Source organism: Rosa chinensis, chromosome 4 (genome assembly GCF_002994745.2).
Source record: "Rosa chinensis cultivar Old Blush chromosome 4, RchiOBHm-V2, whole genome shotgun sequence".
NCBI classification, from domain to species: Eukaryota; Viridiplantae; Streptophyta; class Magnoliopsida; order Rosales; family Rosaceae; genus Rosa; species Rosa chinensis.
This window is the reverse complement of record NC_037091.1, coordinates 59,226,594-59,242,784: the sequence shown is the minus strand read 5'-3', so window position 1 is coordinate 59,242,784 and position 16,191 is coordinate 59,226,594. Positions and strand designations below refer to the sequence as shown.

General features: G+C 39.8%; 2 protein-coding genes across 2 annotated transcripts; one reads left to right on the top strand and one right to left on the bottom strand.

The window, feature by feature from the left end:
• Positions 1-1,203: 1,203 nt before the first annotated feature.
• On the bottom strand, positions 1,204-2,951 carry LOC112197003 (probable galacturonosyltransferase-like 3). The gene has a single exon (XM_024337522.2). It carries the CDS (start codon positions 2,802-2,804, stop codon positions 1,710-1,712), a length of 1,095 nt encoding a protein of 364 aa, XP_024193290.1. The 5' UTR covers positions 2,805-2,951; the 3' UTR covers positions 1,204-1,709.
• Positions 2,952-9,964: 7,013 nt separating this feature from the next.
• On the top strand, positions 9,965-15,247 carry LOC112196687 (receptor-like protein 4). Its single transcript, XM_024337104.2, has 9 exons — positions 9,965-10,171; positions 10,271-11,326; positions 11,482-11,632; positions 12,313-12,384; positions 12,495-12,563; positions 12,801-12,869; positions 13,339-13,416; positions 13,696-13,904; positions 14,744-15,247. The coding sequence occupies exons 1-9, from the start codon at positions 10,102-10,104 to the stop codon at positions 14,857-14,859; spliced, it is 1,890 nt and encodes a 629-aa protein (XP_024192872.1). The 5' UTR covers positions 9,965-10,101; the 3' UTR covers positions 14,860-15,247.
• Positions 15,248-16,191: the final 944 nt, after the last annotated feature.

Here is a 16,191-nt window from a genome sequence, read left to right as displayed (position 1 = left end):
GGGCTGAAAAATTGAGATTATTTTTCAAAGCCCATGTTTGGAAGAAGAAGAACTAGGGTTGGGCGCAGTGCGGTTCAGTTCGGTTTGAGGCTCAAACCGCAACCAAACCACTTTTTTCAGTTGGCCTATATATCAAACCGCAACCGCATTACAAAAGGGTTGAACCGATTATTTCGGTTACACCATTTTTCGGTGCGGTTCGGTTTCGGTTTGGAGCGATTTATTAATTTCAACTAGAAAGAGAGGGCCAAAATCAGGTTTATTTGTACCTAACAATTTCAATAAGGCATAAATAAATTTTGAATGCATGTAGAGTCCACACAAATCGGCAAATATCAAGCAACTTGCAAAAATACCATAGCAACTTATTACATACACACACACATATCAATGATCAAGCAAACATAGCAACTTATTACAAACTGAAAACCTAATCAAAAATGGATTTCTTATATATTGAAAACCAACATTTACATCAATAAAGAAATAATAAATAAATAAAATAAATTCGGTGTGGGTTGGTTTAAATCGGGCGGTTTATGCCCCGAAACCGCAACCGAACCGCTTTTATACTGTTCAGTGCGGTGTGATCATAAAACCAAACCGTTTTAGTTTGGTGCGGTTACCAAACCGTTTTTTCGGTGCTGTTAGGGTCGGTAACCGCATTTTCGATACGGGATTAATTAATCATGCAAGTTTATTGATACCTTCCCTTGGTCAATTGCAATCAGAAAGAGAAAACGTCCACGTTATCAGAGAGCTTCGTTTGGTGGCTTTCTGATTAATAATAGTCCAGGGACCAGTGGGTACTTGTCAAACACCAACTAAACCTATAAATAAGGTGAACGTGATTAGTTCGCGCCTTCACTATCTCAAGGGAATCAACTAGATGCAATGTTTAATTACCCCTGCATTGCATTTGCACGATGCCTCGATCGTCCTTGAACATGTACAATGTATTAATATACACACAGTGATATAGGACCCACATTGAGAGTTTCTTTTTGACACAAAATTATTTTGCATATCCGATACGTCATGCCAATACATGTGATACCGCCGTTGAAAGGCAGCATAGCGCCGGTCACTATCTGGCGATGATACACATTGTTGCTTGATAAGCACTCCTTGGGTAACTTCAAGGTTTAGGTCTCGACCACGAGAGCAACTCAGTTCTTTTTACAGCTCCTATATACTCTAAAATACTAATGTTAAGAATTCTTAATTTTGACCACATCGAAATACAAAAAATTAAAGCGATTGTATTTACAGGACTACTACACAGATGGGGATGTAACTTTAAGCAATGATTAATCTAGTTGATCAATAGTGAAAAGTGGCCACACCCCGCACCTTCATATAGTCCATACACCCACTATTCCGCTATCTATAAACCTTCACTAAAACCAAAACCCAAAAAGCCTCAATCTTGTAGTCTTGCACCCCATCGAATTCCGAATCTTCACTAACCACATGCAGTAAAAAAATAAAAAGCCACATTACTTTACCGCCCTCTGGTATTTTTTTTCCCATTCACCATTCATCAAAATTTCAAACCCATTTTTTCTTTTACCCTTTTCTGCTTCAATCAACGGCAGTAACTCCCGTCTGCCTTTGACCAGCCCAGACAAGATCCACATTGTCGGGTATTTTTACCCCCACCAGTAACTGCCCGCAGAGCCTCCGTGAAACACGACGCGCCGTCGTCATCAGCTATCAGCGAAGAGAGAGGAGTGACGAAAGAGGTCGTACGGGGCCCAGAGGCTATCCAAGGGACAGGGCCTTTTGGAGTCCAATCGGAGCCAGGGCTTGCCCTTACCGCTCCAATGGAGGAGGCTGACCGGGCCCGGGTGGAGGTCCCTACAGAGCCCTTCCAGGTTGTCACCGCCGAGTCCGTGCTGGTTCCACCTGTGCTCCACCCCCTCCACGTCACCCGCGAAAACCAACAGAAACGGCGGCAGCGACCCCAGCTCGTAAATACGGTGCCGTTTCTGCACGCTCATCCAGTGCTCCAGCTTCTCCGTGTACTTGCCCTCCCTCCACTTCCACAGATCGATCACCATCACCCCCGTGTTGAAATAGCACGCGCTCCGCCCCGAGAACTCCGCCGCCAGCGCAGCGTTTGACCAGAACTTCGGGGTGAAGTAGTTGGTGAAGTTCGCGTGGCAGTACTCCGGCGCGCCCAGCACGCGCCGCCCGAGGTTGATGCGCCAGAGCTTCGCCACGTCGTCGACGACGATCAGGTCCGAGTCGAAGTAGATGATGCGGCGTACGCCGGAGGGGAGGAGATCCGCGAGGTAGATGCGCGCGTAGTTGAGCGGCTGGTCGAGCGCGCGTCGCACCGAGTACGAGATCTTGCCCTTGACGAGGTTGCAGTCGAAGTGGTAGAGGCGGAACTTGAGGTAGGGGAAGGTGGCGGTGATGACGCGGCGCAGGTCGTCGCGGCGGTGGCGCGTGGAGATGAAGTGGAAGACGATGTTCTCGGGACACGTGGCGTGCTGGAGGACGGAGAAGACGCCGGCGACGGAGCCGCGGAGGTAGGTGGAGTCCAAGGTCATGGCGATGTGGATGATGGAGGGGTTGTGGGAGTGCGCGTCCAGCGAGGACCACGCCGTCCGGGGGCACCCGCGGCCATTCCGGAATGCAGGCGCTTCCCGGAACTTCGGGAGCTCCACGGCGGCGGTTTCAGCCGGAAAATGTACGCCCGCGGCGAGGACGAGGAGGAATGCGCAGAGTCGGCGGTGATGATTTGGTGGCATCTGCGCTACTCTGGTGGAGTGAGAGAATGGGAATAAGGACACCATGGCTTATTGGCTTTACTCCTTTTAGGCTTCGATTGGGGGTAGTTTGGTCATTTCCGTGTAGGACCGGCGGGGGAATTGAGTGTAATGGAGATTGATGCTTTTTGATTTCTTGCGAATAGGAAAGGAATGAGGGGCAAAATCCAGGCTGGAAAGACGCGTCCCTTCGTTTCGTGCGTCTGATTTTGATTTTTATAGAGTGGGCGTGGGACCCAGTTAGTGGCGTAAACTTCATATCGTTTGCGGTGGTCGCGCCGTGGCGGTTTCCACCGTATACACGTCGTGAACTTAAATAAGAGCGTACTGTGGACGACAAGTCGCACATAACGCTTTACCTGTGATTAAATCGTGTCTTCTTCTCGCCCAATTTCAAATTTGAGTTCCTGACCTGTGGCACTAAAATGAGATAAAATTGGCCCACTTACATTACTAAGATATTTTTATTTCTACTAACCCCGTTTAACAGTTAAATGACGATTTTGGACTTTAAAATATTAAAAATTACAAATTGCCACTCTCTCTCTCTCTCTCTCGTTGACTTCTTCTTTTCTCTCTCTCTCTTGGAACGATCGGTTCCTCTTCAAGGTCTCCTCCGAATTCCTCGCTAGGGAGACGTTTGGAATCACGATTGAGATCCGCGACTATCTCGTCGGCACTGTTCGGTTGTTCCTCAGCAACTTTCTTAAACTGGAATCCAAGACATTGTCGTTCACAGCACTGCAGATTCGGTGGCCTTCTAGAAGATTCCACGGCATGTTGAACGTCGTCGAGTTGGTCAATCACGAATCGGAGTGGTCCAAGGAAGTTGACGATGTCTTGGCGATCGGGAACCAAGATCTGATGGGTAAGAGAGAGAGCTTCCGGCACTGGCGCCTTAAGGACAGCTTCACTAGGTCGAAAGAGAATTTCTTCAACAGCGAGTCGAGGGAGAATTCTTGCACGGCGATATCCAAACGCTGAAGGCTGTTCCTGGTGGCGTTGGTGTTGTTTCCAATCCTCACAATCTCTATGACTATGGAACCAACAAGCACGTCAGGGAGTAACCGTGAATGGGATTTTTTTTTTGGCAAAATCAGTTTCTTGTGCCGAGGGAGATTAGTTCCAAATTTGGAAAAAAAAAAAAAAAAAGGTGTCTATTAGGGGGCAATAGACGTTTTTAAATTGATATGATCACTTCATTTTTTTCTTTAATCAAAGTTTTATTTGTCTGATTTTATGAAGATTAGTTCTCATTCCGGCTACCGAAAGTTCTATTGGGGGGCAATAGACGTCTATTGGGGCAATAAATCTTTCCGGCGACCTTTTTGGGGACCTCTAGCGAGGTTTTCATAAAATTTTGGCAGGCGGCGTCCGGACTCAGATTAAAGTTGGCAGGATTCCGACGACCGGTGACTGGCTCCGACGAAGTCTCCTATTCTCTCTCTCTCTCTCTCTCTCTCTCTCTCTCTCTCTCTCTCTCTCTCTCTCTCTCTCTAAATAACAAAGGGGTGAGGGTAAAATGGTATTTAAAAACAAAACAAAAAAAACCTTAATGGGGTATTAGAGAAAACCTCCTTAGAGTGTTTTGGGTAAGAATGAATTAAAAAAACTTAATGGGGTAAGTAGAAAAAAAAATCCCTAAAAATGGGGTAAATGGACAAAAACCCTTCAAATTTATTTAAAATTGTTGCAATTTCTGTTGAAAAATACTTGTAATTGATCTTTACCAAATTTGAGTTGTATTTTGAAAAATTAGTTATTACTTACCATAGTTTGTCATATTTTAATTAGCGGATAAATTTTTCATCGAAACTATGTTTGCGAACGTTAGGTGGACTTCTTTCTTATTTAGTTATGGGTCTTTCTAAATATACCCAGCAAAGTTCTAAGTATACCCAGCAAAAATATTTTTTTTATTACCTTTAATTTATCTCTAATTAAACCAACATATTTTCCCAAAATACCCTAGAAAACAACATACCTAGCCAAACACATCATACCCAGCAAACCACAACATACCCATATCTTTGAACAATAAACATTCAATTTCAAATTTCATGAACCGAGAGTCCGGGATGATGATCCTCGAAAACATCAACCTCCAGTGTAAAGAGAAAATATAGACCTAGATATATGTCCTAGATGATGAACCTCGGATCATAGTTTGTTATAATCAAGAAGCAAAGAGTTTCAGGGAAGCTAGAATTTCTTCGACTACCTAGCCATTGATTCAACTTGCTTACCGTCCATCCTTTGTTTCACTCTATTGTGTTTCAAAAGGAGAGGAGGTGAAAATGTACTAAAACTCTACTTCAAAGATGATATAAATCCAGTTACAATTCTAAGGTAAAGAGGATCTTCATCTACGACCCAGATATTTGTGGGTAGTATGTTTTGTTTTGTTGGGTACATTATCTTTTAGGGCATTTTGGGGAAATGTGTTGGTTTAATTAGTTATAAATTAAAAATAAAAAATAAAAATGATTCTGCTGGATATACTTAGAAATTTACTGGGTACATTTAGAAAAACCCTTTAATTATTTATGTAGATAATTGAGTAAAACAAGGGACACTTTTGACCAAAAGAAAAATAATTGTGTCGGTAAAAGTTAAGAGAGATTATTCAGAGCACCGCCGTGCACTTGCACCAACATAAATGAATGGTTAGATTGCATTAAATACACTTTTTGTTTATTAAAAATAAAGTTGATAATAAATATCAAGGGTTGAGATTATTTTATAAGGGTTGGGTCACTTACACCGTCGGTGCATAGAATAATTTCCAAAAAGTTAAATATCATTCCATAGACAACAATATGCGGATTATAAACTTAAAGGCCACGTTTGGCATCCAGGATATGGATTAGGATAATAATTGGATTGGATTAGGATAAGATTAGATTTATTTAAATGTTTTCATGTGTTTGGTATAGGAGGATTAGAGCTGGAATGGATAAGTAAAACTGTACAAGAACCAGATCCGTTGTGAACAACACCAGTACACCACCGATACTCATAAGCAAACTCACCTCCTCTTCTCTACCCCGACCTGACCCTGACCCTGACCCATGCCCGAGTCCATGGCCTCTTCTGCCAACCACTTCTCCATCTCACTTCCCTCTAAGCCCACCGCCAAAGCTTCACTCTTAGCCCAACAACCCGGCGGAGCTCTCTCTTCGAGGTCAGAGCCACGGCGTCCCGGCTCTCTGGTCTTCCTTCGATTCGAATGGCTCAGTTAAGTGTAGGGAAATCGAAGTCGAAGATAATGGCGAATTCAACTCCGGAAGTTATGGAAGTGGTTTGGGTAATCGGTGCTATCCGATTTACATTGGATTCAGACTTGTCGATAAGGATAATGTTTTCGTGTTCGAATTTCAGGTTCGCAGTGGAGATGCAGACGCAAAGGTTAATTGGTCAAGATCCATCCTTGTAGTTGGTTATAATCCTGTACTGTTGTGCATATCCCACCTCTCCAGCAGTCCAGCTGGAGTTGATATCCTATTCTAGCAAGATTTAAATTTTCAATCCTAGACTAATCTAAATCACCATACAGCAGCTTAGATAGTTTTTTTGTCCTATCCGGTTACTAATGCGGGCAAACAAACGAAGCCAAACACTAGTCAGGAACATATGGGATGTGTGTATAAATAAGTATACGTGTATTACTAAGACATGTTTTTTTTTTGTTTTTTTATTTATTTATTGAAATTAAGACATGGATAGAGAAATGAGAGAAAACGATATGAGAATTATTAAAATTAAGACATGTTTTCTAGTGTTTCAATGAAAAGTTTTTTTTTTTGTTTTTTTGAGAAACAATGAAAAGTTAACTGAAACATTTTTAGTTAATTAATTTTTAAATTCTAAAATAAATTGTATATATTACTTTTATTTATTTTTTAATACTTTCAGATTTTAAAAGTACTAAAAATTTAACGAGTCTATTTCAACAGTACCTACTATGAACATATTTTATAAAAATACATTAGTACATAGGTCATTTATACGTGTATTATATGAAAAAGTACTAATACATGACGTGTTAGTTTGAGAACATTCCAAATGGTTTTGGTTAAAGAGTATAAATCAATTGGTATAATACAACAAACTAATCACAATCAATTGATCAACCACTATAAATTATTGAAGTGTGTTGTTCATAAAAACAAAAATTGAGACATAGACTGAAAAACCAAACGTTAACGAGACCTGATAATGACCGTTAAGCTTCACATTAGCAACGTGGCCATGAGTAATTAAATTTGATTATGGATCCTTTGTTAAACCCATAAGGATTTGGGGTGATTATCCTCATCTGCTGGATTATGTCCTGAAAAGTTGCAAGCCCTTCCAAGTTCCGAAGACAGGTTTGATGATAGAAAACTCAAAACTCTATTGTACGGGACTGTTTTGCTACTAAATACTAGACTAAGTTGATCTTCCATTTTCATCCAATATTGAACCTATAGTCCTATACTTGTTATTTTGTCCTGATTATTAATATCTAATTATATGTCTCTGCTTCATATAACACATCTAGAGAAATATGTTGGAATCAGAGAAAATATGAAAGTGTTATGAGAATTTGTACTTTGTAATCAACAATAACTTATACCTAATTGTAACAAGGTATGTAATTAGTAATTTCTTTTCGTTTCGTGATTTACATTAGTTAGAATAAGGCACTTCTCTCTAGTTGAATGTTGGTTGACGTCTAAGATTCAAATATCACATTCTCCGATGAATATTTTATTACACAAAAACATAAATATATGAGAGTAATTATATTAAAACGTGATGATCGACCTAACCTATTTGTCTCTGTATTCGGGGGATCATTATTGAAAAAATTTATTTTACAGCGCGCTAAGTAGCTAACAGACATAATAGTGACATACATGACGTTAGATTTATAATAAAAAAAGGTAGATAAAAACAATTCAATGTCACGGGTGAGAATTGAACAAGAACCTGAAACCCTACAAGCCTCCAACCAAAACGTACAATTGTATTAAGGAGTATTAATGGAACAATTAGTGTCAATTACTAATAATCAAGTGGCAGTATTCACTGCATATCAGACTGGTTGCGAAGGTTTAAACTTTAAATAGTACCAGACGTATCTAATCTGTTGAAAGCGGAATCGCATGGTAGCTATGCAGCTAGCAATTTCCATCGCATCGAATCTAATACTAGTCGAGTCAGGAAGCCTCATTGGCATCGTATCTTATAATATTGAGTCAGGAGGCCTCATCGGTATGGCTTAGTGGATGCGCGCATGTGACTGAACTAGTATGTACGTAGTGAATTTAGTTTTCAAGAAAGGTAATTAAGTCGAAGATGTTCTTGTTAGTTTTGGGTGTTCTTCTCATTTGGGGTTTTGACGTCTTCAAGGTACATGGTATAACTGTTAACATCAAATAGCTCAAATGAAATTTTGCTCTTCACCTATTTTCAAGAAAGATAATTAAGTTGTTGAGGCTCTTGCTAATTTTAAGTGTTTCCTCTAATGATCTGGTTTGATGGTACTTGACATCCCTTTTTATTTTTAGTTCATGCAGTATTATTTTAATTTTGCATTCGTTATATGTTGTTGTTCATAAGAGGTTTGGTTTGGTCTTCGTTGTTGTATCACTACTTATTTTTGTTGAATAAATTTCTACGTAGAGGTTGGTCAAAATAAGTCTATATTGAATAAATATTGAAAAACCGAGTGATCAATTTAAGAGCGAAATAATAATCCAATGATGGAGGAGATGGAATGAAAAGGTAATCAATCATCAAGAAGACAGGAACAAAAAGCTGATGCCCTATTTGGTTGGACATAACTTATGAGGTGAAATTGCCAAACAATAAATTTTTAAGTTAGGAGCCCTCATTGGCATCTAGTGGGTGCATGTCAATGAGCTAGTGTGGATTATATGAATTTGAACACCTTGTAGCATCGGGCCGTGCTTATACAACTAATGAACATTGAGAACGTGTATTGTTCGATCAACACCATATAATGATCTAATGATGGAGGAGCGGCACTGATAAAAGGTATGGATAAGTGATTAGATGTCATATGCAATTAGTCAATCAAGAACAAGAGTTAATGCCACATATGTCGGCCAACATCAGTGTAGGGGTGGGTTCAGGTCGGTTTTTAATTCAAGTTGAGAACTGAAATTAAATTTAAATTTTGGTTCGATTCGATTAAGTTTAATATTTTTAAGAGTTTAAAATTGAATTGATTAGGTTCATCTTAGTTCTATTCAGAGTTTTTAATTTATTTTTAACTAAATTTTAGCCGTCTAAATTTTATAGAGGAATTAGACTACTCTGATTTTTGAATTGAAAAAATAAAACCCGAAAGGTATTTTGTATTAGTGTTATAATTTCTATTGAAGACATGTTAAATACTGTATCAATATAATTAGATTTCATAAAGATTTAGGTTATTGGATAAATTTAAATAAATTCTCAATATTTTTATAACGGTCGATATCTTGATCATATACCTAAAAAATTAATTCTGTGCATCACTCGAAATATAGTTTTCCAAATTGGCAAATTCCATGTAAGAAAGCGGTGCCTCGTCCATGTAAGCTTTGAGAAAGCCGCCAAACCCAATCCCCAAATGATGTGCCTACGTAAGCATGACGCCCCCACCCCCCTCTGACCTTCCTCCCTCATTCTCCGGCGGGGAACGAGATTCTCCGGTTCACAATCTGTACTTGTAGCTCACGTGACCCCTTGCTTTAAGTCACGGACGTCATTTTCAATTTTTATTTTTTCCACTCAAGGAGTCAAGGTCACCCACTAACTAAACATTTATTATTTTCCCGTTTATTTATTCACATTGATTCGTTATCACCCAATTTTTTTTTTTTTGAATAACGTTATCACCCAACTTAAAGGAAAGCAATTTCTGTCCTACATTAGGAAGTTTCTGGGATAGAATAAATAAATAAAAAATATCTATATTTTTTAAAATCTAGTTAGGCCTTTAAGTCAGACGAATGCGGCTTGAATATTTAAAGATGTTTAGCGTTCGATCATCAGCTTGTGAAAAATATCTCTACGTAATAATTTTATTCAAAACAAGTTCCGACTTGAAATCGTAAAACTGTAAGTCTGTAACACTACATTTGTTAAAAAAAAAAAAATTCTTAAAGGAAAGCAAAGTCCAAATCTGACCCAGCATTTACTCTCCGCTCCAACTCATTCGTCTCCCTCCTCCCCGCTAATCTCGCCTTTTCCTCTTTCTTTTCTTTCTTTCCTTGATGAATATTGAGGTCTCAACCAGTCGTGTCCTAACCCAGACACCCACACCCAAATGTCGCTCCCCATTTTCTTCTTCCTCTTGCTCTTGCTCTTCGTCTCAGCCCATTCTTATCCCTACTACGGTACCTAATTTTCACTCACGGTGTCTTCATCCATAACTGACTGTTTTTTTTTGTTTTTTTTTTTACTGACTCTGTAACTGTCTCACCACCTTACTGCAGGGCTCTCGTACAACATAGACTGCGGCAGCCCCACCGACTCCACCGACCCCTTCAACACCACGTGGCTCTCCGACCGCTTCTTCACCGGGGGAGCCACCTCCGTCGTCTCCGAGCCCCTCCAGTTCCGCCACCCCCAGGAGAAGACCCTCCGCTTCTTCCCCCTCGCCTCCGGCAAGAAGAACTGCTACGTCGTTCCCAATTTGCCCTCCGGCAGGTACTACGTCCGCACATTCACCGTCTACGACAACTACGACGGCAAGTCCCACTCGCCGTCGTTTGATGCTTCCGTCGAGGGCACTTTGGTCTTCAGCTGGCGCTCGCCGTGGCCGGAGGACCTCCCCCGCACCGGAGCTTACTCCGATCTCTTCGTTTCCATCACCGACGGCGAAGCCGATATCTGCTTCTACAGTATCGCCACTGACTCGCCGGTCATCGGATCTCTCCAGATCGTTCAGGTCGATCCGGAGTCGTACGACGCCGGTTTCGACGACGGCCGGAAGTATATTCTGGTCAATTACGGCCGGTTGAGCTGCGGCTCCGGTCAGTGGGGTCCAGGATTCAGCAATGACACTGACCGGTTCAGCCGGTCGTGGCAATCCGACGCTCCATTCCGAGTGGTCGACTCCGGTTCCCCGGCCCGAACCATTACGACTACGAATTCAATTTCCCACACCGGAGATGGCCCCAATTATTTTCCGATGAAACTGTACCAGTCGGCGACTGTGGCCGACGGCAAGGGAATCTTGAAGTACAATTTGGATGTGGACGCCAAGCTGGATTACTTGCTGTGGTTTCATTTCGCTGAGATTGATTCAAAGATGAACAAAGTGGGGGACAGAGTGTTTGATATATTGATCAATGACGACAATGTGACTCGGATTGACGTTTACAAGGAGGTGGGGAGTTTCAGGGCGTATACATGGCATTATATTGTTAAGAATTTGAGCACTTCGCATTTGATTGTGAAGCTTGAGGCTGTGGCTGGTGTGCCGCTGATCAGTGGGCTCGAAAACTATGCCATGGTTCCGGCAGATGTTGCCACGATTCCCGAACAAGGTAATGTGTCAATTCATAGCTTATTGATTGAGAATGAAACCATTCTAGGATAGCCATGCTCTAAGTTTCATGACAAGTATTGTTGACTTGTTGATTGACAATGACATTTTGTCATGGTGACTGAGGCTTACTCATTTGGGGCTTATTGTTTCCAGTTGCCGCTATGAGAGCATTGAAGGAATCGCTCCGTGTTCCTGATAGGATGGGGTGGAATGGCGATCCTTGTGCTCCTACTAACTGGGATGCTTGGGAGGGTGTTACATGCCATCTCAATAAGAATGAAACTGCTCTCGTGATCTCTCAAATGTAAGATTTGGTTTTCTTCCCTAGTTCCTACAATACATCTACTTGTGTGCTTTTATAAAATAAAAAAAACCATCTGATACAATTCTATGTATCCGCCTGAGTTCTCGAATGTAAGTTTGGCAATCCCCTCGTACCAATCACTTATACTCTCCAGTGTTTGTGATTGCGATAATTTTCTGAAACTGTGGTGGTTTTTTATATTGATTTTGCAGTGTTGGCCTTGTACCCATTAGTTAATTACCAATTTCACAAGTTTGCCAAACCCCTTGTACCAATCACGTATACTCTCCAGTGTTTGTGATTGTGATAATTTTCTGAAACTATGGTGGTCTTTTATATTGATTTTGTAGTTTTGGCCTTGTACCCATTAGTTAGTTACTCGGACAACTATATTAGCCCAGTAGTCGACCACTTCTTTTAGCAATACTCGTACAATCCTCCCCTCAACATTTGAGAGCTTTAATGTCAGTTTTTGGATGCATTATCTAGTGTTCAATTAATTGTATCATGTATTCCAGTGATCTTGGAAGCTAAGGCTTGAAAGGGTTTATTAGCCCAGTAGTCGACCACTTCTTTTAGCAGTACTCATGTACATAATCCTCCCCTCAACATTTGAGAGCTTTATTGTCAGTTTTTGGATGCATTTTCTACTGTTCAATTAATTGTATCATGAATTCCAGTGATCTTGGAAGCCAAGGCTTGAAAGGTTTTATTAGCGACCAGATCATCCTGTTGTCGGACTTGCTAAGCTTGTAAGTATCAACTACAAAATTTATATATAGTTTCTGTTCTCTGTATATTCAAGTGTTTCAGAGTAAAGTTAATTTGATTTGTCTTTTTCTTTGGAAACAAATAATCACAGGAACTTGAGTTCTAATATATTGGAGGGCACAATACCATCTGGGCTGGGCCAAAAATCTCTCCAAAGGCTGTAAGTCCATCTTACTTAACCAAACCAGTTGGGTTAAACTATCAATATTTTTTTATCTTTAGTTGTGTTATTTCCACCCTTTTCTTTCCCCTCCAAACTTGTTATTCTAAGTTGAGCAGAGCTGTAGCGCAACTGTGGACTTCAGATGTTGACCTATGTTAAATTTTTGTTTTCTTCCTTCTGGTTGGTTTCATGACGTAATTCTATTACTTAGTTTCTGTATATTCCTTTTTGTAGGGATCTGTCAGACAATCAGTTTACTGGTTCTATACCAGAGAGCTTAACTTCTTCAAATCTCCAGCTTGTGTAAGTGATGTGCCTCAAATCTGTATTGTGGATTTTCTTGGCATGTATTTTATATCTTTTGTCGTAGACTGAGGCTCTGTCGCGTTCTATTTTTACTGTTTGGCGTGCATTCCACATCATTTGACATTTCATAACTGTGTAAACCCCTTTTCATTTGAGCTTCCCATGTTATAATTAAGAGGTTGTAGGTTTAGTAAAAATTTAATCATATGATTCATTATACCAAAAACTAAAGATAAATTTTACACGCTGTAGTATTTTCTATCCATCTTGTCACATTGCTACTGTTCTCCAAAAGTTTCTACTTGTTAAGCTAATTGTTTAGCATCCATATACAAAGTAGGCTCGCTGTCTTTCTCCCCTGAACTTTCTGCAAAAAGACAGTAAATAGTGTGAAGGAAACTCTGTGGATTGTCCTCCTGCTTTCCTGGTGGTTTGTTGGTTTATTGTTAATTTTATGTGTTATCAGGTTATTGAACAACAACTTATTGGAAGGCCGAGTGCCAGAGCAGCTATATTCAATTGGAGTGCACGGTGGTGCTATTGAGTATGTCATAATTCAATTTGATCTTCTTCATTGCACCATTTTATTTTAATCTTGATAAACCTGTTGGTTCTCACTTGGTTGTATGGTTGATGTTCTCGATGGCTGGCCTTGGGAGGCCAACTTTGTAGGAGATGAACACCACACCTCTTCATTAAAAGAGGATTGGTGTGACCACTGGGCAACAACCCTTGGACTAGGAGTTACAAGATGATTGCTTGTCTTGTGTTTGCTAGAGTTGTATATCTTGTTAACCACTGAATTACTCTTTCTCTTTGGCAGCCTCTATGGGAACAAAGGTTTGTGTGGTGTTCCGCCTTTGCCTGATTGTCCTTTATTTTGGGAAAATGGAGGCTTATCTATGAAGGGCAAAATTGCAATAGGCATATCTTGTGTTGTTATTTTCTGTTTGATGCTGTTGTTGCTGTACATAATCTACGTCCGACGGCGTAGGAATGATTACGACTTCGGCTTTCCTCATGACTTAATACGTAAGTACGATTTGCAGTGAGCAAAAATTTGCCTATAAACTTATTTTCTTGTTGATCATATCTGTATGTTTCTTTTTGGGATAGAAACTTTCTCAAGTTATATTTTCTCTTTCATGCTTTTTCTCGTCTTTTTCTATTTCACCATTACTGGTCATTTGTTTCTTGTAAGTTGAGAATCTATTACTTGCTTTTGATAACTTATTAGATAAGAATTGCTAGCAGATTTACCTATTTTCTCTCTCAATATGTCTCATAGATGCATTATCATTTTTGCCTATTTGCTTATTTACAACTTAAAATAGCACCATAGCAGCTGGATCAGTTTGGTTGAATTCTTATGAACCCTGCAATTTTTTTTTTTTTGATGTGGATTATCATTTCTTGTTGGATGATCTAGTTGTAACAGACCTTAACTTGTCACTACTCACTAGTTAATTAGTTTCTCTAGACTAAATCATACATCTGCAGTTTCAAACTAAACAGAAACAGCCATCCCTTGCCTAATCCTTGTAATAAGTTTTTACAAATTCCTGTATGAATTGTTGAAATGTGAGTTTATGAGCCTGTTCAGTTTGGTTGAACTCTTTCCCAATGTCCTCATTTCCAAAAGGAAGTTATTTATGGGGATAATCAATTTTTCTTCAATTATCTAGCTGTGATGGACGTTAACTCATATCAGTTAGCTTATTAGAGAAGCGAGCTAATCAGATAGTAGTTGTCATGTGTATACGTAATCTTAGGCATTTTTGTCTAATTAGATGGATATTATGTACATTTTTCTATATTGTTCAAATGATGGAACTTCTTTTGCGTTTGAAAAATAATGGTTCTTGTTGCAGCACTTGGTGCCAAGACAAACAGGTATCATAGACAGAAGTCCATAGCTGTTCTTGAAATGGAGAGCCAACATGCCAAGGCTGATCTACAGCCTTTACAAACTCCCCAAGGGAAGTGATTGATAATCGGACAATGTTAGCCTCATTCCACTTACCAAGAAGACATACAATGACGAGCTTGATTATGTCTGTACAAATTTCTCAATCAAGATAAACGACGGCAACTTCTGCTCCTGAACTTGTTGGACTCATGGTTTTTGCATTTTCTAACAATGTGTTCAGGCACGAGGCCCTCTGAAGCCAGTAGTCTACACGAGACTTTTTTTTTTTTACTGACAAAAGAAATGCACAAGGCCCCAGACATATTATACCAACAGTTTGCAGGCTTTGATGCATATACTGATGTAAATTTATAGTTGAATGCATGGACTGCAACATACCAGCATTGTTTCAATGAATCCTTAGAGTTTTCCCCCCACATCATTCATTTGCTCAATCTCGGATTAGTATTTGCCTGAAATGTCTTTTTTGTAGTGGATTTTTTGGCTTGTTATAAACTTCTTCTTTTTTAATATATTTATGAAGAATGTTATTTGTTTTCTTTTCTACATTAAAATTTTATTACTAATATGCAATGACATGGTTAATTTTCTTTTGGTAAATGAATGATGCTATTAACCCCGGGTGCTGTGGCAAAGCTCCAGGTGCAAAATACAACTGGTCCACAGAGACCATCTAAATACCAACAGAGGCCTGTACATGCAAAGAAGACCCAATCTAACAAAAACTATCCAGCAATGCAAAGCAATCAACCAAGCGGAGATATTCCAATCGACTGCACTGAAAGCATTGGTGATCGAAGGCTTGAAACCGATAGAGAAAATTCAATCCGTTTTAATGGGTCTTTTGGGAAAACTAGGGATTATAAGAACCATCTCCAACATGAATACATCATGGTGAAAAATACCAGTTGATTTTGTGACTTGATGACAATACATGTCAGTACCATCTCGGTTCGGATATATCTGGTAGAAAGAACTAAATTGCACTGTAACTAGAATTTAATCTTCTGAAGCCGATTGCAGGCTACATAACAAAACACAGATCGCAGAAAAATCTGATCCATACCAAACAGAAGTCGCTATTTCTTGTCCCTAAGAAATCCATCCTTTCAAAAAAAAGAAATTCATCCATTTCTTTTCTACCATACCGCCAAAAAGAAGCCCTGCACTTCTTCAATGAGATAGAGAGCTTACAAACTCCATCACCCAAACATAAATCATCAGCAAAGACTAGCAGCTGCACCAAATTCAAAGCATATGGCTTCTTCTTGAAGCAAATCCAATGTATTTATCCAAAATAAAAAATTGAACTTTTGATGGAACCAAGATATCCAATAAACCTATTAGGTTCAAAGATGCGATGTTCAGGATCATCCAGCACAAATGGAA